General features: G+C 47.7%; 2 protein-coding genes across 2 annotated transcripts; one reads left to right on the forward strand and one right to left on the reverse strand.

Annotated features, from left to right (window-relative positions):
* Positions 1–15865: 15865 nt before the first annotated feature.
* Positions 15866–17447, forward strand: LOC123166804 (probable methyltransferase At1g29790). Its single transcript, XM_044584605.1, has one exon. It carries the CDS (start codon positions 16020–16022, stop codon positions 17319–17321), a length of 1302 nt encoding a protein of 433 aa, XP_044440540.1. The 5' UTR covers positions 15866–16019; the 3' UTR covers positions 17322–17447.
* A 671-nt stretch (positions 17448–18118) lies between these two features.
* Positions 18119–23856, reverse strand: LOC123166806 (E3 ubiquitin-protein ligase CHIP). The gene is made up of 8 exons (XM_044584606.1): positions 23548–23856; positions 20772–20839; positions 20620–20683; positions 19609–19680; positions 18957–19090; positions 18731–18860; positions 18542–18652; positions 18119–18446 (listed from the first exon to the last, which is right to left on the reverse strand). Exons 1-8 carry the CDS (start codon positions 23665–23667, stop codon positions 18321–18323), a joined length of 825 nt encoding a protein of 274 aa, XP_044440541.1. The 5' UTR covers positions 23668–23856; the 3' UTR covers positions 18119–18320.
* Between the last annotated feature and the right edge of the window lie 1419 nt (positions 23857–25275).

The following is a 25275-nucleotide window of genomic DNA, read 5'->3' on the forward strand; positions in this document are numbered from 1 at the left end:
AGAGAGAGAGAGAGAGAGAGAGAGAGAGAGAGAGAGAGAGAGAGAGGCCGAGCTTGATTGGCAGGACAGCTTAGATGCCCTGGAGGAGGAGCGCGACATTGCAAAAGCCCGTTCCATATTTTATCAACAACAGGCTCGCAGGTACCAAAGCAGGGAAGTGCGGGCCAAGACTTATAATGTTGGCGAACTCGTTCTACGCCTGCCGGAGAAGAAAAAGGACAAACTCAAGCCCAAGTGGGAGGGCCCCTTCATCATTGACGAAGTTCTCACCGAAGGAGCGTACCGCCTGCGTGATGCGTCAGACAATCGCCTAGAGCCGAACCCCTGGAACGCGGCCAGACTCCGAAGATTCTACGCCTAGTGCCAGACTCTTTGTTCGTCCCCTTCTCCCTATTTGTTTCCATTACTTTTGCCTCTCTTTTCGCTTTTTTCTTTATTAAACTTAAAGCTTTTCGCGCGGCTAAACCGTGCGCTTATGACCTACAAAGAGTCAATTATACCTGGGGGCTTCTTCGACAGAAGCTTATTATTGTTATTTTTCGAGCATCAAGCTCATCACATATGTGCGTTTTTCCCATGTGTACCTTTTCTTCGCCATTGTATGCATCGATATGACTTAAGTTTTGGCCAAGCTGGGTTGCCTGGCTCCTGTGCTTATGCCCTACGTTCACGTTAGTTCGGCTAGGGCATAAAGGGAGCACCTCTGCGATTGTTACTGCCGGGTCATCCAGATGTGTACCTCAGACTAGGTGAAGCCGAAAGCTAGCATTCTTAAGGGAATATTCGGTCGGCTAACTAAAGATGTTTTCACAGTCATTGAAATATGAACCCCCAGATGTTGAATACACTGTGATTTTTTCAATCACAGTTCGGACATGCACATTAACGCATGCACACCCAGCGAAAGGAACCCTTAACGGAACTATTCTCTCTGGAAGATGTTTCTTACAATCTTAATGTAATATAACATAACTAGCCGGATACAACTTGTCTGTTCAAGCAACTATGACCCCTACGCCTGGTTTCCACGCATACCCCGGTCTATTCGGCCGCTCTGGTATTCGGAAACACTCCGCACCTTCGGGTCCAGAGGTTGAAGTGAAAAGGTCTGCCATGTCAATCGTTTTACAATTCATCTAGATTTACATATGTCAAGGAAAAGTACATAGTCATTTGGACTCAAAAATTTCCTCCTCTATACCGTCCAACAGGCTGTCTAACTTACAATCATGTTGGGAATACTTGGCGGCTACTTCTACTTGGTCATATACCAAATTAACGGGAACTTCTTTTCCATCTGACCCTAGAGGTCCGACCCGGGCCATGCGATTCGGATCAAGCTTGGTATACCGTGTTTTCACCATGGCCCGGGCCTCTCGCGCACCCTCCCGGCAGGCCGATATTTTCCATAATCGGATACGCCGCCGCGCTCCCTTGAATAGCTCTACAAGCTCCTCCATACTTCCTGGAGGGGAGGCGGATGGCCATAAAGCCTTGGCAACACTCCGCATTGCCTGCCGAGCTTGCTCGTGCATTTGCGATAGCCCTTGCAGCAGATCGTCCGACAATCCAGACATCTCCTCTTCGTGACGGCCCGTCAGCATACCTACAAACATAACTCTATCAGTTCCTTTCATCTTCGAACTATTATAAGGTAAGTTCGGCCACATACTGAATATGCCGCCTCGCAGCCTTTTATTCTCCTTCATGGAGTCGGCCAGCTGGGCCCGTACATCTTTCAGCTCTTCGCCCAGCTGGGTGTTTGAATCCTGGAGTTTGTTTTCCTCCTCTCTGCCTCGGGTCAGAACACGCTCGCCTGCGGCGTGTAGTCTTTTCGCCTCTTTCTCGCCCGCTTGAGCGACTTTCAGTTGCTCCTCCAGTTGATCTGACGATCCTGTTATGAGATAAGCAACAATGTTAGCACAGCTGGTATATAATTATTGTTTCTCGATGCAGGGAAATATTACCAGAGGACTCCTTCTTCGGCGGTAACAACAGTTAGCTGTGTCCGACACTTTTCTAGCTCTTGGGCTAGCAGGTCGTTCTTCTCCGTAAGAACCTGGTTATACAACGATCCTTAAATCAGTTGTCCCAACTGCTTCAAGTCTCGGGGGCTACTGGCATATGGTTATCATATTCGTACAAAGAAAATTTACCTGCACGTCTTTTAAATGTTGATTTCTGCCTCTGGTAAGCCCATCTCGAGCAGCTCGGATGTACGCATCAGCCGAGCTGAAGGCATTAAACGCCTCTTCTGAAAAGTTGGGGTCTCGCAAAACGGCCCTTCGGTGCCGATGATTCATGGCGCTCTCCACTTTCGAGTTGGTGACGGACACATCATCCGAATCATCGGCTGGAGGACAATCCGGCGTCACCCCCGTATCAACCCCCGTCCTTACGGCGGGATCTGGATCCCGGCTGTGGGGTGTATGACCGGCCGGTCCCCCGGACATAGTCCGACACACTCTTTTCCTGATACAGGACAAACAAAAAGGTCACAGTTGGGTGCGACTGCCAAGGTGCGTATTTGCAAATCCATACCTCTTCGATGAAGGCTCGGCCGTATCTTCGTTTGCTTTCCTCTTCGAAGGCTTGCCTGGCGTAGGGGCCGCTCTCTTCGGAGATGCCCCTGTGGCAGCATGGCGCGCCGAACGCCTCCCCTTTTGAGCACAGGATGGTGCGGTGGGTGAGGCTGAATGAGAGAACTCTTTCGGATGAGATGTCTCCTGATTACTCACGTGAAAAGCAGGGAGAAGACCGGGATAATCGGTGGTGATGGCCACTTCTGTGCCGTCATAGCTCGCCTGGTAAAACACCCCGTCCTCGAGCACCACGAATATATCCGGATGCTCTTCAAATTCGGGGTCAAGGTCCCGATTGTGGCACTCGGGCTGCGGGGCGGGGCTGTGAAGCTCTTCGGAAATCTTTCGCCAGTGCTGTTATAAATGGACGGATTAATATTCATCAAAAGTAGCTTAGGGAGTGGGGTGAATAGAGCAGAGGAGTTGGGACTTACCCATCTAGAAGGATCGTACATGGAAAATCCATCTCTGCGCTTGATGTGAAGAAATTCCTCCTCCTCCCCTTTGAACAGTTCGGCCAATATTTTGGCCAGAGCGGCGGGGGTGTCCGGACCCTTCTGGCCGCAGCGGGAGGCGTCATCCTCCCCATTGTAGTGCCACATGGGAAGCCCTCTGTATTGGAGCAGCTGAACCCCCCGCACTATGGAAGTCGCCATTACCTCAACTACTGATAATCCGGACTGAGCGAGCGTCTTTATCTTGCTCATGAGTTGACGAACTTCCGCACTATCTTCCTCCTCGAGGCTTCGAGGGCGCCAACTATGGTGTTTCTTCAAAGGAACGCTCGTGATCTCGAGGAAACCCCTCCAAACTGGATCAGGAAGTGCGACGTCCTCGATATAGAACCATTCAGAGGGCCACTCTTCGGATGCCTTATTTTGTGTGCCGGACAGATATCCGGTCTTGGCGATGCGCCATATTTCGGCTCCGCCCACTTCAAATATTGATCCCTCATGGTTACGCGGGACGAGGCAGAATAGCTTCCTCCACAATTCAAAGTGGGCCTCATAACCCAGGAAGAGCTCACAAAGAGCGACGTAACCCGCAATATGCAGAATGGAGGCAGGAGTAAAGTTGTGCAGTTGGAGGCCGTAATACTCCAGAAGCCCTCGGAGGAATGGATGAATTGGGAATCTGACACCTCTTAACAGATAAGGGACGAAGCACACTCGTTCCCCCCTGGATGGACTGGGGAAATTTTCAGCCTGAGCCCCACCATTGAAGGAGGTCAATCCTGCTCGAGCAGGGACTAGATCTGCGGGGGGGGGGAGCCCTGTGTTTGCAGCTTCACCAGCTGACTGTGGGATACGGAACACCTCTCCCATTCGCCTTTTTCTGGGATGCAGGGGCGGGATGAGGAGCTGGGAGCGTCAGCCATGTTGGAGTGGTCTTTTCTAGCAGGCTCTGAGGATTTTTCCGCGTGGTGCTGAATGGATCTGAGATCCAATCCCTCTAAATAGACATTCCTCCTTGCATGGCTGGGGTGTTATGTGTAAAAACACCCTGACCTCTCGCATTCGCTCGACACGTGGAGGCTGAAATTATTAATGCACAGAAGCCGAGGGGTACAACATTACATGGAAGGCCGAATACATCACTTTGAAGTCATCGGAGGAAGAACCCGCCTTGCAATGCTGAAAACAATCTGCGCGCCGGACACCTCGTCATTGAAGCCTGGTTCGGGGGCTACTGAGGGAGTCCTGGACTAAGGGGTCCTCGGGCGTCCGACCTGTTATGCATGGGCCGGACTGTTGGGCTATGAAGACGTGAAGACCGAAGACTCTACCCGTGTCTGGATGGGACTCTCCTTGGCGTGGAAGGCAAGCTTGGCGACCGAATATGAAGATTTCCTTTTCTGTAACCGACTTTGTGTAACCCTAGATCCCTCCGGTGTCTATATAAACTGGAGGGCTAGGTCCATAGAGGACAATCATATTAATAGTCATACAGGCTAGACTTCTAGGGTTTTAGCCATTACGATCTCGTGGTAGATCAACTCTTGTAATACTCATATTCATCAATATCAATCAAGCAGGAAGTAGGGTATTACCTCCATAGAGAGGGCCCGAACCTGGGTAAACATTGTGTCCCCTGTCTCCTGTTACCATCGACCTTAGACGCAAAGTTTGGGACCCCCTACCCGAGATCCGCCGGTTTTGACACCGACAGTGGTTGCCTTCTCCACCGAAGGCGGTTGGCCAGGCTGGTAATGACGGATCTTGGGTCCCACTATTAGCACCGGCGGCGAGTTGGAGAGACATAGTCGCCGGTAAAAACCGAGCCGACTCCGATCATGGTGGGCGATGGGGGCGTCTACGTCGTTACCTTGATGAAGGCATCGTCAAGCAACTATCGTCAACCTACTCGTGCCGCTCCGGGAGAAATCCTAAGATCACCGGATCGGACGATGGCGGCGCTGCGGTGTCGTGTTCCCTATTGGGGGCATTGTTTGTGCAGCGGCGTCGGATGGAAGAGACGTGAGGTGGTGTGGCGTGCCTTCTCTCGCGTCGACGACGGCGGGTCTCGGCGGCATGGAGCAGCGGGGTCTCGCCGGTGGGCGTGTGATGATGGACGAGCGCAGGATGGTGGCGTTGTTGGGGAACGTAGTAATTTCAAAAAAAATCCTACGCACACGCAAGATCATGGTGATGCATAGCAACGAGAGGGGAGAGTGTTGTCCACGTACCCTTGTAGACCGAAAGCGGAAGCGTTAGCACAACGCGGTTGATGTAGTCGTACGTCTTCACGATCCGACCGATCAAGTACCGAACGCACGGCACCTCCGAGTTCAGCACACGTTCAGCCCGATGACGTCCCTCGAACTCCGATCCAGCCGAGTGTTGAGGGAGAGTTTCGTCAGCACGACGGCGTGGTGACGATGATGATGTTTTACCGATGCAGGGCTTCGCCTAAGCACCGCTACAGTATTATCGAGGTGGACTATGGTGGAGGGGGGCACCGCACACGGCTAAAAGATCAAACGATCAATTGTTGTGTCTCTAGGGTGCCCCCTGCCCCCATATATAAAGGATCAAGGGGGGAGGTGCGGCCGGCCAGGAGGGGGCGTGCCAGGAGGAGTCCTACTCCCACCGGGAGTAGGACTCCCTCCCTATTCCTTGTTGGATTAGGAGAAGAGGGGGAAAGAGGTGGAGGAGAAGAAGGAAAGGAGGGCGCCGCCCCCCTCTCCTTGTCCTATTCGGACTAGGGGGGAGGGGCGCGCGGCCCTTGCCCTGGCCGCCTCTCCTCTTCTCCACCAAGGCCCACTATGGCCCATTAACCCCCGGGGGTTCCGGTAACCCCTCTGGTACTCCGGTAAAATCCCGATTTCACCCGGAACACTTCCGATATCCAAATATAGGCTTCCAATATATCAATCTTCATTTATCGACCATTTCGAGACTCCTCGTCATGTCCGTGATCACATCCAGGACTCCGAACAACCTTCGGTACATCAAAACATATAAACTCATAATATAACTGTCATCGAAACGTTAAGCGTGCGGACCCTACGGGTTCGAGAACTATGTAGACATGACCGAGACACGTCTCCGATCAATAACCAATAGCGGAACCTGGATGCTCATATTGGCTCCCACATATTCTACGAAGATCTTTATCGGTCAGACCGCATAACAACATACATTGTTCCCTTTGTCATCGGTATGTTACTTGCCCGAGATTCGATTGTCGGTATCTCAATACCTAGTTCAATCTCGTTACTGGCAAGTCTCTTTACTCGTTCCGTAATACATCATCCCGCAACTAACTCATTAGTTGCAATGCTTGCAAGGCTTTAAGTGATGTGCATTACCGAGTGGGCCCAGAGATACCTCTCCGACAATCGGCGTGACAAATCCTAATCTTGAAATACGCCAACCCAACAAGTACCTTCGGAGACACCTGTAGAGCACCTTTATAATCACCCAGTTACGTTGTGACGTTTGGTAGCACACAAAGTGTTCCTCCGGTAAACGGGAGTTGCATAATCTCGTAGTCATAGGAACATGTATAAGTCATGAAGAAAGCAATAGCAACATACTGAACGATCGAGTGCTAAGCTAACGGAATGGGTCAAGTCAATCACATCATTCTCCTAATGATGTGATCCCGTTAATCAAATGACAACTCATGTCTATGGCTAGGAAACATAACCATCTTTGATCAACGAGCTAGTCAAGTAGAGGCATACTAGTGACACTCTATTTGTCTATATATTCACACAAGTATTATGTTTCCGGTTAATACAATTCTAGCATGAATAATAAACATTTATCATGATATAAGGAAATAAATAATAACTTTAGTATTGCCTCTAGGGCATATTTCCTTCAGTCTCCCACTTGCACTAGAGTCAATAATCTAGTTCACATCACCATGTGATTTAATACCAATAGTTCACATCACCATGTGATTAACACCCATAGTTCACATCGTCATGTGACCAACACCCAAAGGGTTTACTAGAGTCAATAATCTAGTTCACATCGCTATGTGATTAACACCCAAAGAGTACTAAGGTGTGATCATGTTTTGCTTGTGAGAGAAGTTTAGTCAACGGGTCTGCCACATTCAGATCCGTATGTATTTTGCAAATTTCTATGTCAACAATGCTCTGCACGGAGCTACTCTAGCTAATTGCTCCCACTTTCAATATGTATCCAGATTGAGACTTAGAGTCATCTGGATCAGTGTCAAAATTTGCATCGACGTAACCCTTTACGACGAACCTGTTTGTCACCTCCATAATCGAGAAACATATCCTTATTCCACTAAGGATAATTTTGACCGTTGTCCAGTGATCTACTCCCTCACTAATTGGTGTACGCATCACTGGAACTGATTTCTGTGATGAACTATTCTCCAATTCAGGAGAAGGTACAATTACCTCATCAAGTTTTACTTTCCTCCCACTCACTTCTTTCGAGAGAAACTCCTTCTCTAGAAAGGTTCCATTCTTAGCAACGAATAACTTGCCTTCTGATCTGTGATAGAAGGTGTACCCAACATTTTCTTTTGGGTATCCTATGAAGACGTACTTCTCCGATTTGGGTTTGAGCTTATCAGGTTGAAACCTTTTTCACATAAGCATTGCAACCTTGAACTTTAAGAAACGACAGCTTAGGTTTCTTGCCAAACCATAGTTCATACGGTGTCGTCCCAACGGATTTAGACGGTGCCCTATTTAACATGAATGTAGCTGTCTCTAATGCATAACCCCAAAATGATAGTGGTAGATCGGTAAGAGACATCATAGATCGCACCATATCTAATAAAGTATGGTAACGACGTTCGGACACACCATTACACTGTGGTGCTCCAGGTGGCATGAGTAGTGAAACTATTTCACATTGTTTTAACTAAAGGCCAAACTCGTAACTCAAATATTCGTCTCCGCGATCAGATCGTAGAAACTTTATTTTCTTGTTACGATGATTTTCCACTTCACTCTGAAATTATATGAACTTTTCAAATGTTTCAGACTTATGTTTCATCAAGTAGATATACCCATATCTGCTCAAATTATCTGTGAAGTTCAGAAAATAATGATACCCGCCGCGAGCCTCAACACTCATCAGATCGCATACATCAGTATGTATTATTTCCAATAAGTCAGTTGCTCGCTCCATTGTTCCGGAGAACGGAGTCTTAGTCATCTTGCCCATAAGGCATGGTTTGCAAGCATCAACTGATTCATAATCAAGTGATTCCAAAAGCCCATCAGCATTGATTTTCTTCATGTGCTTTACACCAATATGACCTAAACGACAGTGCCACAAATAAGTTGCACTATCATTATTAACTTTGCATCTTTTGGCTTCAATATTATGAAAATGTGTATCACCACGATCGAGATCCAACAAACCATTTTCATTGGGTGTATGACCATAGAAGGTTTTATTCATGTAAACAAAACAACAATTATTCTCTAACTTACATGAATAACCGTATTGCAATAAACATGATCCAATCATATTCATGCTCAACGCAAACACTAAATAACATTTATTTTAGGTTCAACACTAATCCCGAAAGTATAGGGAGTGTGCGATGATGATCATATCAATCTTGGAACCATTTCCAGTACACATCGTCACTTCACCCTTAACTAGTCTCTGTTCATTCTGCAACTCCCGTTTCAAGTTACTATCCTTAGCAACTGAACTAGTATCAAATACTGAGGGGTTGCTATAAACACTAGTAAAGTACACATCAATAACATGTATATCAAATATACCTATGTTCACTTTGCCATCCTTCTTATCCGCCAATTACTTGGGGTAGTTCCGCTTCCAGTGACCAGTCCCTTTGCAGTAGAAGCACTCAGTTTCAGGCTTAGGTCTATACTTGGGCTTTTTCACTTGAGCAGCAACTTGCTTGCCGTTCTTCTTGAAGTTCCCCTTTCTCCCTTTGTCCCTTTACTTGAAACTAGTGGTTTTTGTTTACCATCAACACTTGATGCTTTTCTTGATTTCTACCTTCGTCGATTTCAGCATCACAAAGAGCTTGGGAATCGTTTCCGTTATCCCTTGCATATTATAGTTCATCACGAAGTTCTACTAACTTGGTGATGGTGACTAGAGAATTCTGTCAATCACTATTTTATCTGGAAGATTAACTCCCACTTGATTCAAGCGATTGTAGTACCCAGACAATCTGAGCACATGCTCACTGCTTGAGCTATTCTCCTCCATCTTTTAGCTATAGAACTTGTTGGAGACTTCATATCTCTCAACTCGGGTATTTGCTTGAAATATTAACTTCAACTCCTGGAACATCTCATATGGTCCATGACGTTCAAAACGTCTTTGAAGTCCCGATTCTAAGCCGTTTAAGCATGGTGCACTAAACTATCAAGTAGTCATCATATTGAGCTAGCCAAACGTTCATAACATCTGTATCTGGTCCTGCAATAGGTTTGTCACCTAGCGGTGCATCAAGGACATAATTCTTCTGTGCAGCAATGAGGATAAACCTCAGATCACGGATCCAATCCGCATCATTGCTACTAACATCTTTCAACTTAGTTTTCTCTAGGAACATATCAAAAATAAAACAGGGGAGCTAAACGCGAGCTATTGATCTACAACATAGATATGCTAATACTACTAGGACTAAGTTCATGATAAATTTAAGTTCAATTAATCATATTACTTAAGAACTCCCACTTAGATAGACATCCCTCTAATCCTCTAAGTGATCACGTGATCCATATCAACTAAACCATGTCCGATCATCACGTGAGATGGAGTAGTTTCAATGGTGAACATCACTATGTTGATCATATCTACTATATGATTCACGCTCGACCTTTTGGTCTCAGTGTTCCGAGGCCATATCTGTTATATGCTAGGCTCGTCAAGTTTAACCTGAGTATTCCGCGTGTGCAACTGTTTTGCACCCGTTGTATTTGAACGTAGAGCCTATCACACCCGATCATCACGTGGTGTCTCAGCACGAAGAACTTTCGCAACGGTGCATACTTAGGGAGAACACTTGTACCTTGATAATTAGTGAGACATCATCTTATAAAGCTACCGTCGAACTAAGCAAAATAAGATGTATAAAAGATAAACATCACATGCAATCAAAATATGTGACATGATATGGCCATCATCATCTTGTGCCTTTAATCTCCATCTTCAAAGCATCGTCATGATTTCCATCGCCACCGGCATGACACCATGATCTCCATCATCTTGATCTATATCAATGTGTCGTCATATGGTCGTCTCACCAACTATTGCTCTTGCAACTATTGCTATCGCATAGCGATAAAGTAAAGCAATTATTTGGCGCTTGCATCTTATGCAATAAAGAGACAACCATAAGGCTTCTGCCAGTTGCCGATAACTTCAACAAAACATGATCATCTTATACAACAACTTATATCTCATCACGTCTTGACCATATCACATCACAACATGCCCTGCAAAAACAAGTTAGACGTCCTCTACTTTGTTGTTGCAAGTTTTACGTGGCTGCTACGGGCTGAGCAAGAACCGTTCTTACCTACGCATCAAAACCACAACGATAGTTCGTCAAGTTAGTGCTGTTTTAACCTTCACAAGGACCGGGCGTCGCCACACTCGGTTCAACTAAAGTTGGAGAAACTGACACCCGCTATTCACCTGTGTGCAAAGCACGGCGGTAAAACCAGTCTCGCGTAAGCGTACGCGTAATGTCGGTCCGGGACGCTTCATCCAACAATACCGCCGAACCAAAGTATGACATGCTGGTAAGCAGTATGACTTGTATCGCCCACAACTCACTTGTGTTCTACTCGTGCATATAACATCAACGCATTAAACCTGGCTCGGATGCCACTGTTGGGGAACGTAGTAATTTCAAAAAAATTCCTACGCACACGCAAGATCATGGTGATGCATACCAACGAGAGGGGAGAGTGTTGTCCACGTACCCTCGTAGACCGAAAACGGAAGCGTTAGCACAACGCGGTTGATGTAGTCGTACGTCTTCACGATCTGACCGATCAAGTACCGAACGCACGGCACCTCCGAGTTCAGCACACGTTCAGCCCGATGACGTCCCTCGAACTCTGATCCAGCCGAGTGTTGAGGGAGAGTTTCGTCAGCACGACGGCGTGGTGACGATGATGATGTTCTACCGACGCAGGGCTTCGCCTAAGCACCGCTACAGTATTATCGAGGTGGACTATGGTGGAGGGGGGCACCGCACACGGCTAAAAGATCAAACGATCAATTGGTGTGTCTCTAGGGTGCCCCCCTGCCCCCGTATATAAAGGAGCAAGGGGGGAGGTGCGGCCGGCCAGGAGGGGGCGCGCCAGGAGGAGTCCTACTCCCACCGGGAGTAGGACTCCCTCCCTATTCCTTGTTGGATTAGGAGAAGAGGGGGAAAGAGGTAGAGGAGAAGAAGGAAAGGGGGGCGCCGCCCCCCTCTCCTTGTCCTATACGGACTAGGGGGGAGGGGCGCGTGGCCCTTGCCCTGGCCACCTCTCCTCTTCTCCACCAAGGCCCACTATGGCCCATTAACCCCCGGGGGGTTCCGCTAACCCCTCCGGTACTCCGGTAAAATCCTGATTTCACCCGGAACACTTCCGATATCCAAATATAGGCTTCCAATATATCAATCTTCATGTCTCGACCATTTTGAGACTCCTCGTCATGTCCGTGATCATATCCGGGACTCCGAACAACCTTTGGTACATCAAAACATATAAACTCATAATATAACTGTCATCGAAACGTTAAGCGTGCGGACCCTACGGGTTCGAGAACTATGTAGACATGACCGAGACACGTCTCCGGTCAATAACCAATAGCGGAACCTGGATGCTCATATTGGCTCCCACATATTCTACGAAGATCTTTATCGGTCAGACCGCATAACAACATACGTTGTTCCCTTTGTCATCGGTATGTTACTTGCCCGAGATCTGATCGTCGGTATCACAATACCTAGTTCAATCTCGTTACCGGCAAGTCTCTTTACTCGTTCCGTAATACATCATCCCGCAACTAACTCATTAGTTGCAATGCTTGCAAGGCTTTAAGTGATGTGCATTACCGAGTGGGCCCAGAGATACCTCTCCGACAATCGGAGTGACAAATCCTAATCTTGAAATACGCCAACCCAACAAGTACCTTCGGAGACACCTGTAGAGCACCTTTATAATCACCCAGTTACGTTGTGACGTTTGGTAGCACACAAAGTGTTCCTCCGGTATACGGGAGTTGCATAATCTCATAGTCATAGGAACATGTATAAGTCATGAAGAAAGCAATAGCAACATACTGAACGATCGAGTGCTAAGCTAACGGAATGGGTCAAGTCAATCACATCATTCTCCTAATGATGTGATCCCGTTAATCAAATGACAACTCATGTCTATGGCTAGGAAACATAACCATCTTTGATCAACGAGCTAGTCAAGTAGAGGCATACTAGTGACACTCTGTTTGTCTATGTATTCACACAAGTATTATGTTTCCGGTTAATACAATTCTAGCATGAATAATAAACATTTATCATGATATAAGGAAATAAATAATAACTTTATTATTGCCTCTAGGGCATATTTCCTTCAGGCGTTGTCTAGCGTCGTGGTGGCGTCGACGACAGCTAGACCGGGCAAGGTAGATGCAACAGTACATCACTGAAGATGGATTGGTGGCAGGTGGCTGCGGTGGCCTCATATCCGGCAGGCGTCCTGGTTGAGGAGTGCGCCTGACTGGTGGGTGCCCCATACCCGGCAGTCGTCCTGGTTGGGACCTCAGGTATTTGATGTTAGGTTTGGCTGCAAGGTCTGTTTGGTATTAGGCCCAGACTATCAGCATCCCTACATCAACTGGAAGGAGTAGCGACAGATGTTGCCTAGACGGTGGCTTTAGTCTTACTGTTGTATGACTTTGTAAGGTCTTGTGTGAATAAATAATAAAGTGGTTGCGTGCATCGTCCAGATGCAGAGGCCAGGGGTCCTCCTCCTTTTCTAAAAAAACTAATGGGTAGGGCCTCGTTGCTAAGAGCATCTCCACTCGTTCGGCCCCCCAGGGGCTAGAAATAGCGCCGCCCTGGGGGCGCGCCGGTTGAAATTTCGGCTTTTGGGGGCGATCAGGTTCCCAGTCGCCGCCCCTAGGTCGCCGATTTCGGCCCACTTTCCAGTCCATTTTCGGCGCAAATGGCCCACTATCGGCGCAAATTGACCAATTTCGACCTGTATCCGGCGTGATTCGGCGTGTTTCGACATAAATTCAACCGAAACAATTTTTTATCACATAGTTCATCACAGAAAATTAATAAAAATCAAATAGTTCAATACAAATTATATAGTTTAACAAATAAAAACTCATATTTCATCACACGTCGAGCTAGGCGTTGCCCTTGAGCCTCCATAGGTGCTCCACCAGATCCTGCTGCAGTTGTTGATGCGCCTGTGGGTCTCGGATCTCCTGACGCATATTGAGGAAGGCAGTCCAAGTTGCCGGTAGCTGGTGATCAACTTGGGCAAGAGGACCCTGCCTGTAATATGGTTCAGTGTCAAACCATGACTCTTCCTGCTCGCTCTCAATGATCATGTTGTGCAAGATGACACAGCAAGTCATGATCTCCCACATTTGATCTTTCGACCACGTCTGAGCGGGATACCGGACAACAGCAAATCGAGATTGGAGCACACCAAATGCACGCTCGACATCCTTCCTGCAAGCCTCCTGAACCTTCACAAAGTAGGAGTTCTTGCCTCCTGGCACAGGGTTTGAGATAGTCTTCACAAATGTGGACCATCTCGGATAGATGCCATCTGCTAGGTAGTATCCCTTGTTGTAGTGCCGCCATTGACCTCGAAGTTCACTGGAGGAGAATGGCCTTCAACAAGCTTGGCAAAGACAGGGGAGCACTGCAGTACGTTGATGTCATTGTTAGTTCCTGGCATACCAAAGAAGGAGTGCCAAATCCAGATGTCCTGTGTGGCCACTGCCTCAAGTACCACAGTGCAACCGCCTTTGGCGCCTTTGTACATCCCCTGCCAAGCAAATGCATAGTTTTTCTATTTCCAATGCATGCAGTCGATGCTTCCAAGCATCCCAGGAAATCCTCTTGTTGTATTCTGTGCTAGGATCTGAGCAGTGTCTTCAGCATTGGGTGATCGCAAGTATTGCGGTCCAAAAACTGCCACCACTGCCCTGCAGAACTTGTAGAAACACTCAATGGTCGTGGACTCGGCCATGCGCCCATAGTCGTCGAGTGCATCATCGGGAGCTTCGTATGCAAACATCCTCATAGCTGGCGTGCACTTCTGAATTGAGGTGAACCCAAGTGTGCCAGTGCAATCATTCTTGCACTTGAAGTAGATGTCGAACTCCCGGATGGAATTCACAATCCTGAGGAAAATCTTTCGGCTCATCCGATAACGGCGCCGAAATACTTTGTCACCGTGCAGTGGAGCGTCGGCAAAGTAGTCGGAGTAGAGCAAGCAATAGCCTTCCAGTCGATGCCGCTTCTTTGCTTTCAGCCGCCCCGGCGCCGAGCCACCTCGTCGCGGCTTTGCATTGCTCGCGAGCAGGCTGGCCAGGGCGGCGAGGACCATGAGATGCTCTTCGTCCTGGACGTCGACATCGGCCTCCTTCTCCAGCAGCACCGCGAGTGCCTCCTCGTCCTCCGAGTCCATCACCGAGAAGACAAATCGCGAACACCTGGCAGGCGTGGTGGGCGCGCAGCTGCCGGTATCCCACCCTGTGCGGCCGGAGCGCCGGAAAACTCGCCCAGGAAGGTGGTGGAGAGGTTGCCGCGGCGAAACCCTCTCTCTTTTCCGGCGGGGAATGGACTATCTAGCAATGGTGGGGGGTGGGCGGCGCCAGGATCGGCAAGGCGGCGGGAGGGTGTGCGCGGGGGGGGGGGGGCGCGAATCTGGACGTGCAAGATGACTTTTCGCCTGACAGTGTGGCCTAGACGCGGTTTTCCCTTCCACCGGAGCCCCCAAGCGCCCCCTAGTGCGCTAGGTTCGGCCTGGAATCACCGGGCCCAAAAACGGGCTAAGGATTTCGGCGTTTTGGGGCACGACTGGGGGTTTTATCGGCGCCGGCGCGAAAAAAATCGCCCTGAGGGGCGTGCTGGGGACGCGGCTGGAGATGCTCTAAGTTCTACAAGATCTAGGGCACTAAAACTCGTAACACGACCTGCTCTTTCTTCGTGTGTCCTGTGTCTCTTCCTCTCGTCTGAATCCCCTGTCTTTCTGGTGGCCGCTCTCCACAAGCGGCGTCACCATCCTCTTCCTCACGTCCGGCGATCGCCGTGGCCACGGGGTGTGATAGTGAAATTATGAAACAAAAATAATCATAAACTAGAAAACAAACTATGAAACAAAAATAATCATAAACTACTCCCTCCGTTCCAAAATATAAGTCTTTTTAGACATTTCAAATGGACTACAACATACGGATGTATGTAGACATATTTTAGAGTGTAAATTCACTCATTTTGCTTCGTATGTAGTCACCTATTGAAATCTCTAAAAGACTTATATTTTGGAACGGAGGAAGTAGAAAACATGGCATGAATCTCTAAGCAGGGACGGATCAACGGCTATCATTTTTTTTAATCTGGCTTGTAGAGAAGGCAACGATGGACCTGGATTCGCTCCTCGCATTTCGCTAATGGACACCAAACGACCTCCAGATTCACTGCGGACTAAGCAACATGAACGTGCATTAACGTTGTAGTAGTATGGATCTGCAAGCGTCTTGCTCCCTCCTTTCCACGTCCTACGCAACACGGTTTAATCAAGCTCGATCGGTCCTCCACTCTAAATCATCAGCGCTAGGCTAACTCTCTACCTAGGTTAGCACTTGCCACTTTCGATTAGCAAACACATGCACGTTGCAACCCGCGCGCGCGAAGAATTAAAACAAAACTTAGCATCGCGAGCAGTAGCTAGATACAGTTTGGGAAGGGGAGGATCAAATGGAGGGCGAACTGCTGGGGAAGAAGCAACTCAGCCCCCCCAACAGGAGGCGCTGGTGCAGGTGCAGCACGACCACGGTGACGCTGCTGCTCTTCCTGGTCACCAACACCACCTCCATCCTCCTCTCCTCCGGCGCCGGCGCCTCGGTCGTCCGCCGCTACGAGCCCGCCACCGTCCGCCTCTGGGACGACTCCGCCGCCCTCCTCGCCGACCTCAATGCCACGCGCTCCGCGCTCGAATCCAGCCGCGTCGAGCTCGCCGGCCTCCACGCGCGCCTCGGCACCGCCACCGCGCTCCTCCAGACCCTCCTCGCCGAAGCGCGCGGCGGCGATGATCAGCAGAAGGAGGAGGCGCCCGTGGCCGGCACCGGATGGTGGAAGCGCGAGCTCGCCGGCGAGCTCAAGCTGGCCGTCGGGAACGCCACCGCCGGCGAGGCGGCTCTGGGCCACGCGTGCGGCCGCTTCCAGGACGAGCTCGAGCGGTACATGGACTACAAGCCCGGCGGCGAGTGCCCGTCCGATGCGGCGCTCGAGCACCTGCTGATGCGCGGGGGCTGCGAGCCGCTACCGCGGCGGCGTTGCCGGCCGCGGTCACCCGCGGGGTACGTGGAGCCGGCGCCGCTGCCGAAGAGCCTGTGGTCAATGCCGCCAGACGCCAGCGTCGTCTGGGACGCGTACCACCCGTGCAGGAACTACTCGTGCATGGCGAGCCGCGGCTTGGGCTTCGACCTCCGCGGACGCCGCGAGAAGGGCATGTGGACGCGCGACGACGGCGCGCTCGCCTACTCCGTCGACACGGCGCTCGCGGCCAAGCCCAATGGCACGGTGCGCATCGGGCTCGACATCGGCGGCGGGGGCGGCACGTTCGCGGCCCGGATGCGCGAGCGCGGGGTGACCGTGGCGACCGCGACCACCAACGCCGGGGCGCCGTTCGGCAGCTTCGTCGCCTCGCGGGGGCTCGTACCACTGCACGTAGGCCCGGCGCGCCGCCTGCCCTTCTTCGAGGGCACGCTCGATGTCGTGCATGCGGGGCGCGAGCTGACGGGCGGCTGGATGGTGCCCGGCGACGGCGTGGCGCTGGAGTTCGCGCTGTTTGACGTCTACAGGGTTCTCAGGCCCGGGGGGCTGTTCTGGCTGGACCACTTCGTCTTCCCCGGCACGCAGCTGAACTCAACGTACGCTCCAATGCTTCACCGCGTGGGGTTCAAGAGGCTGCGGTGGAACGCCGGCCAGAAGCCGGACGGCGGAGTGGAGAAGAACGAGTGGTACCTCTCGGCGCTGCTCCAGAAGCCCATGACATGACTCGGAGACTGACTTAGGCAAGAACCTGAACCAAACAAACTGTAATCTGGAGGCTGAACTGTTTTTCGCAACCAAAGTACTGCTGGGCGGTCTGAGAACATTTTAACTTCTATATCTATCGGGAAACAGAACAATTTCATCATGCGTTCTCTTTTCGTGCTATTTTGCCCTACTCAATTCTCATCAAATTCAAGTTCACTACTCCTACCATGGTTATTTCTGAACTCAACTATCTACGTAGTTGAGCTAGGCACACTGGACTTGGATTTTGTTCGACATTCTAAAGCAAAATCCGAATCCAAACAATCCACTACCAGCAATGATGTACACCCTCCTTCAAAAAGGAAGCCTATAAAATTTGTCTCAAGCCAAACAGCGCAATGGATTGTTGATCACAAACTCAATCGAACGTTTGACTTCAAGACAAAATTTATAGGCCTTCTTTTGGGAGATGGAGGGAGTACATTATACTCCCTGCGTTCCTAAGTACGGGTCTTTTTAGAGATTTCAATAAGAACTATATACGGATGTATATAGACATATTTTAGAGTATAGATTCACTCATTTTGCTCCGTATATAGTCTGCATTGGAATCTCTAAAAAGACACATATTTAGGAACGGAGGGGTCTAGGAAGGGATTATAGGAACCTAGTGTTACCCCTGCAAAGTGCAATGCAGAGAGACTGGTTCGAACCCAAGACGTCTTGGCACAAGTGGGTAGGACTTCACCACTGTGCCAGGCCTGCCCTCTGCTCTGAAAACGTTTAGGACCACAAATAGCCAAAGGATGTCAAGATATCAGCAATTGCACTTGCTAAACCCACATGTCTATTTCCTTACACATGTACCCATGACAAGTTCTATGTATGATCCAATCCAATTTAACAACACTCGAAAGTATGTACAACTTCCTTGATGTCAACAGAACAACAGAACTATGTACTGCCAATCTTACTTCCAATCAAGGTGTACCCTACCAATTCAATTGTACAAATCAATCACCTGATCTTGTAAGCCCAACCATGTTCCTTCAAAAATACATCTACAGCCTCCTTGACGGCGAGGTTTGATATTAGTTGGAATGGTTCCAATGGTTCACGGGTCACAGGGTCAAATTTCCCAACCTACGAATTTGAAAGCCTCATGAGTTTGGTACGCAAAACACGAGTAGCCAATTATGTCTCAAGAGATTTGTGTTTATTTTACGCTTCTCGCTTACCCTGTTTAAATGATCAAGAATCACAGCCCTCTCATAAGTAATTCCGCTTGGAGTGATCACTGGATCCCTGAAGATATCAAGTGTAATCTTGCAGCAGAGATGGTCAGGAACCTGCACAAAATGCATGCTGTTTGATTATTAAACCAGGCCTTCCGGTATAAGTAAATACTATGTAAGGCAGTTTCATACTTCTGTTGGAGTATCGGCCTTTGCAGCTTTCTTGAAAACTTCGTCTAGCTCATTTAGATGCTCTTCAGACATGTCTCCAGTTGGATTATCAAGGCTATTATAGCTCTTTAGAGCTTCTTTACATGTTGCACTGCAAAAGGATAAATGATAGGTTAGACAGGAACTGCAATACATCCCACTGATATGAATTAAGCAATGCAGGGAGAAAAAAATATTAGATACGCACTTCAGTTTATGCAATTGAGAGGATCGCATTTTTGATAGGCCTTCCCATTCAATGTATTTTGCTTTAGAAAGCTCTTGCCATATCTCTTCAACCATATAGCTTGCAGGATGTGCACCCCTTCCAAGCTCCAAAGACTAATTTTGCATAATTTGGTTCATCAGTAAAAATGGCATAAACATAATTGTTTTGCAACTAAAATAACATCATCAAATGAGCAAACTACATCGATGCTGGCATTTGGCATCGTACTTTCCTGTTTGTGTTGGTAGTTGGTACTATACCCATGATCAACACCGCACAACAATTTTTTTTAACTCGGATTAAGATCACATTTGCAGATTACCAAAATGAGTGAACAAAAGTAAGGCAGGTCTTTGTTAGTAGGATGTGCTCCCAATCAATATTGTGTCTCTGAAAAAGCCAAATTGGTATCTAACGAATGACAAATCCAATTCGGGAGTCCAATACAAACATCCAAACACAGCATTAGGGCATATGTAAAGAGGAAAAGGCAGGAAAGAATGCCAGTAAAGCGCAGTTAAACCATCAGCCATAAGTGGGTTACTCGCGTTAATGGTAAGTCAATATTTTCTTGAAATAGTCAGATCAATATTTATAGTTGGAGCAACAAAGAGCTTAACAAGAGAGGAACCTTTTCTAGTGCTTTTATTCCTCCAGCCAATTCCTGCCTGTCGAGAAGTGCAAGCCCAAGCATGTAATGCGCCTACCAACAGAGTAAAAAAAAATATTGTCACTACAGACAGGAGAATAAACATACTAACATTGCAAGGTAAATATTAGGATGATGTTTTTTCAACAAAAAGAAAACTATGTCACATGCAGTGTAACATCAAGTTCGAACAGTGGCGTTCAAGCCTATTTCAAAATGTCCAGATCTGAAGCAACCATCTCTTACTTTCTCTCTTTGAAAAGGAAGCTAAATAATCTTGAAATGCTACATGTACTTTTATGATTAACTTTTTACCAAGGGTATTTGAAGCATATATACATTACCTAAAGCAGGAACACTACAGGTAATAGGTTTGCTTACAGATTCACGAGGCAATTCATACTTTGACTTTTAGTGATGATGAATGTCACAATACATTCAAGGTCATTATGCTCAGATGTCTCAAGGCAAACAAAACGCAAGCTCGATATTGAGTTAACAATGAGCACAACTACATAGCTACATATCTCAAGTAACCTCCCAACTGAGAGGTCAACACCGTGCAACCTCAAATTGTTCATATGTCTAGGTCCAGTTTCTAATTGCAGAATAAAGTGCACACCTAAAAGATCCTGCAATACTGAATGAAGCCTAACTTAACTAGAGTGCGTATACATGCTACAAGGAGTTTCTTAAAACAGGGTAAAAGATCCAATCCATTACATCTTTGGTCAAAACGGAAAATGCTACTCTGTCCAATCCGAATGAATTGATGCAGCCTCTATACAATGTATAGAGTACATTGTATAGAGGCTGCGTTAATTCATTCGATCAGAGGGAGTTGTTTTCACTACAGGAAAATTCCCTGAAAAACAGTAAAGTGGATTACACCTCTCAATTATTTAGTATGATGTGCAGCATGACCTTGGAATACATAAACAAAGCATTTAAAGAGGTTAACTACTAAATAAAAATCTCAAGAGACAAACTCACCTTAACGGAGTGGCTGTCATAATGGATAGCCATTCTACAATCTTCCTCAACCTTAGCCCACTCACTGCCAAATTCAATAGCAACACAGTACAATGTAAACCTTGGACCATGCAAAGACGCGACAAATAAATGAAAATAAGAGTTGCACATACTTCCGCTTCTTATAGCACAGTGCTCGGTTGGTCCAGTATACTGCAACATTTTGGCAGAGAGCTATAGCCTGTCAACCAATAATATACTGAAGTTAGCAAGGAAGGTGTAAATAATGCAGGAATTCTAAATTAAAAGGCACACCAAGTCGACGGAATAAATATTTCTACAATTGACACCATGAAGAGAAATTTTAAGACGCTCCCAAACTTTCTGGGCCATTCATTTTTATTGATCCACGGAGCAAGATTAAAAATGGTAACCTATTACCAGGCCCGGCCCTGGGGCAGGGCGGCCAGGGCAACCGCCCTGGCCCCCTGGCCCCCTAAACCTCTAGGGGGCCGGCCGGCCCAGCTAAGTCGGTAATAACTTTTAGAGCCCAAGCACTGAAGTGTCCAACTAAATCGATAAATGGCAAACATCCAATAAACTCTAGTACAGGCAGCGGCGGCCCATTTGCATCCTTTGTTCGCTTGACTGGAGAGTGCCATTTTACTCTAGCTAGCTAAAAGAAACTATTTACTCCAGAGCAAATGACGTGCATTCGCAGCAACAGTTTTGCTCGTACAAAATAAAGGCCACCTCATTCTTGCTCTTCTCTTTCCCAAACGATAGCGCGCTAGCCTTGGTAAAAAGCATAAAAAATACTCCTGGTTCTAAAAATATAATTTGCATTCTTCTAACTTTTTCAAAAAAACGAATACTGGGGTCAGTAATATGTGTAGAACTTTAAGTTCCGTAGCACTTTCTGTCGCATGTGCACCAAAATCAAACTTAAAGCACCCAAGCCTGCAGTTCTAGCACCTCATTTTCTCTTTCTCATGCGTACTTCAATCACTATTTTTTCACATGAACTTGAAGATACCTAGTTCGTTCTATTATCTACTTGCGTCGTTTTTTTTTTTGGTTTTTGAATTTTTCTAATTCATTCCTTATTTGTTCTAAAATAAAGGGAGCACACGCACCTAGGACCCGAGTGTACGAAAACAACATCCGCACAGGATTTGCCTAAAAGCCTAATCACAATTTCTTACGTTGTCACAACTAATAATGTAGGAGATATGTCGACCGACATCCTCGCTTTCTACGGGAGTACTATTTTTCGTTCTCCAGGTTCAACTTGTGTCTTGGATGTAATTCGTCTTTTTAGGCATGTTTGGGCAAACATAGAAGTTAATATCACAAAGTTAACATAATAACAGAGAGGAATGGCTATAAGCTTATAACTATAGCTTTTTTTTTAGAATCATATAGTTTTGCACTAGTTTTCAATTACTAAGGGGCCCCGGGCTTTAGTTTCGCCCCGGGACCCCTGAAATCCAAACCGGACCTGCCTATTACCAGCTAGGGGGCAGTAGGTCACCCGTAACTACCAAATAGGCATCAATGTCTTTTGTATTTGGTATATTGCGCATCAACGGAAATAATATATTTGGAAGGCCCATAGCGTACGTACGCATCTGTATACGTTAACATGAGAAAACATGTAACATGTACGTGAAAACACATACGTATCTGAGCAGTTTACTACATGCATACATGTGTATGATCGATCGAAAAGAACTCTTAACAATGTACTACTGCTATGACAAGGCGTACGTAACCCTGAAACCATTTCTATGTTGATTTTGACAATGTACTAATGTTTATATTTGATGAATTTGTAGTTTTATTTTCGTGAAATAAAATATGGTTGCAGCATGTACCTGCTTGAAAGTATAACATGGAGACCACGTTATGTCTATTTCCATTTGTGCAATAGGTTTCCAAGTAAAAGCACATTTGTGATTCACTTCATTGTGTTCTCGAAAAGACAATAATTAATTACCTTCTGTATAGTCAAATACGAGGGAAATCAAATGGCCTTGCATCTTACAAGATGAAAGGCACCGACTATAGCCTTCTATAATGGACATGGTCATATAATTCCACCTAATTTTAGCAAGTGAACAGTTCAGAGGTATTCACTTCTGTTACCTCATAGAGGGCAAGCTGGAGCATCTTAAAAGCGCTCATGATTTGAAGAGGCAAAACAAGAGGATTTCTCAATTAACTAGAACTAAATTGTAGTCTTAGCTGGATTGCAAACATGTTTAACATGCCGCGACATTCCATCTTTCTTGTGACCATAGCAAAAGTTATAATTTATAGAGTTCACATATGCAACACTTCTAGAAATACGCGAGTAGTTTCTAATTTCTATGCCCAGGTGTAAAAGTAAACAATGGTACAGAAACCACATTCTCTGTTCTCTCTTCTCCGGGGTCCGAGCAGGCCTTAACAAAGCATCGGCATTGAAAATGAATACCCAATATAAGCATCGGCATTGAAAATGAACACCCAAGATGCTTAAATGTAACTCATCCTGCATTTCTTACCTGCACAATGACATAATGGTGTTCTGTTAAGTAGCTCCTCTCAGCTAACAAATAGGCAAGAATATGTGTAATCACTGATCACGCCACCTAACTGCTCAAAGGTAAAAGCACACACATATGGGTAATGGCATAGCCTTCCATGTCAGACAATTCAGCAAAGCCACAGTTGGTACTCGGACGCAATCGGGAGAATTCGGCACGAATTCCAGATGATTGATCACAGTAACGGCCCAAAAACTAGCCACGATTCTCGGCAGAATGGGCTCCACACCGCTGAACCATCCCGCAGCACACGGAATCGTCTGAAGCAAATGGAGCATAGGGACTCCAATCCAGCAAAAAATCGACGCGCGAAGATAAGCTAGCCGCGCGGCGGCGAGCGCGAGCAACCCCTGCTTACCCCGGTGTAGGCGTCGATGGCGGCGCTGATGCGGTCCTTCTTGAAGCAGGTGTTGCCCTCCTGCTTGAGCAGCTCCGCCTGCCGCTTCGATCCCGACGCGCTGTCCGCCGCCGGCGACATCTCCGGCGGCCCTGGCTTCGTGCCGGCGAGGAAGGAACGGGGTTGGTGGATGGGTGGGAGAATGGGGGGAGATTTGGGTCTGGAAAAATCGTCGCGTGCGCCTCGAGGCTTCTTCCCCTTTCGAATTTGTATCGATCCCCCGAACGCGAGACGAGGAAAACCTGGGGTGCGTTTTTCCGTTTTTGCACGGAGGCCCCTCTATTTGACTATCCAAGGGCTAAAATTCAGACGTTATGGCTCGCATTTGCGGGTACGCTCGTTGAAAAATTGGACCAAATATTTACAGCTGGGTAAAAAGTTATTAATTCTAATAAATTACTACTGCTTTTTTAGGGAATCTAATAAATTACTACCTAAATTACGATCAATCTTAATACGTACTACTAAGTTTACAGTTCACAAAGTAGAGATAATCGATGTAAAAAGAGATGAACTGTTTTTTCTTTCAAGCAACAACAGGAAGTAGCTTTGCCTTTTCATCATTAAGAAAAAGAGAATTCATTCGCAGAAGAAAAGAGAGAATTGACCAATTTATAAGAAAAGCTAACTGAAAACCGATACATCTACGATATAAGCACACGCTGATGAGACTATGCACCAACTGAATCGCCGACAGTGTCACCCAAGTGACCGAAGACAACACTTAGATCCGGAGCCGCCGCCCCGACGTCCACACCGGCCCCGAGACCGTGCACCAGTCTAGTTGATGGTTTTGCTGTCCTAGAGACCAAAGCCAACACCCTACGCACATGAGATCTTCGGCGCCGCCGCGCCGACTTCCACACCGGCCCCAAGGCCATGGACCCACCTAGCCGACGGTCATGTTGCCCTAGCGACCAAAGCCAAACACCACACACATTAGACTTCCGGAGCCGCCGCCGCTCCGACTTCCACACCAGCCCCGAGGCCGCGCACTCGCCTAGACGATGATGAAGCTACAAAACCACAGAAGCCACCGCCAACGAATGAAGGACCGTACCTATTGGGAAACGTAGTAATTTCAAAAAAATTCCTACGCACACGCAAGATCATGGTGATGCATAGCAACGAGAGGGGAGAGTGTTGTCCACGTACCCTCGTAGACCGACAGCGGAACGTTATCACAACGCGGTTGATGTAGTCGTACGTCTTCATGATCCGACCGATCAAGTACCGAACGCACGGCACCTCCGAGTTCTACACACGTTCAGCTCGATGACGTCCCTCGAACTCCGATCCAGCCGAGTGTTGAGGGAGAGTTTCGTCAGCACGACGGCGTGATGACGATGATGATGTTCCACCGACGCAGGGCTTCGCCTAAGCTCCGCAACGGTATTATCGAGGTGTAATATGGTGGAGGGGGGCACCGCACACGGCTAAGAGATCTCAAGGATCAATTGTTGTGTCTCTGGGGTGCCCCCCTGCCCCCGTATATAAAGGAGCAAGGGGGAGGCAGCCGGCTAAGGGGAGAGGCGCGCCATAGGGGGGAGTCCTACTCCCACCGGGAGTAGGACTCCTCCTTTCCTTGTGGGAGTAGGAGAAGGGAAGGGGGAAGGAGAAAGAAGGAAGGGTGCGCCCCCCTTCCCTAGTCCAATTCGGACCAGATCATGGGGAAGGGTGCGGCCACCT

This window comes from Triticum aestivum, chromosome 7D, assembly GCF_018294505.1.
Source record: "Triticum aestivum cultivar Chinese Spring chromosome 7D, IWGSC CS RefSeq v2.1, whole genome shotgun sequence".
In the NCBI taxonomy this organism is placed as follows: domain Eukaryota; kingdom Viridiplantae; phylum Streptophyta; class Magnoliopsida; order Poales; family Poaceae; genus Triticum; species Triticum aestivum.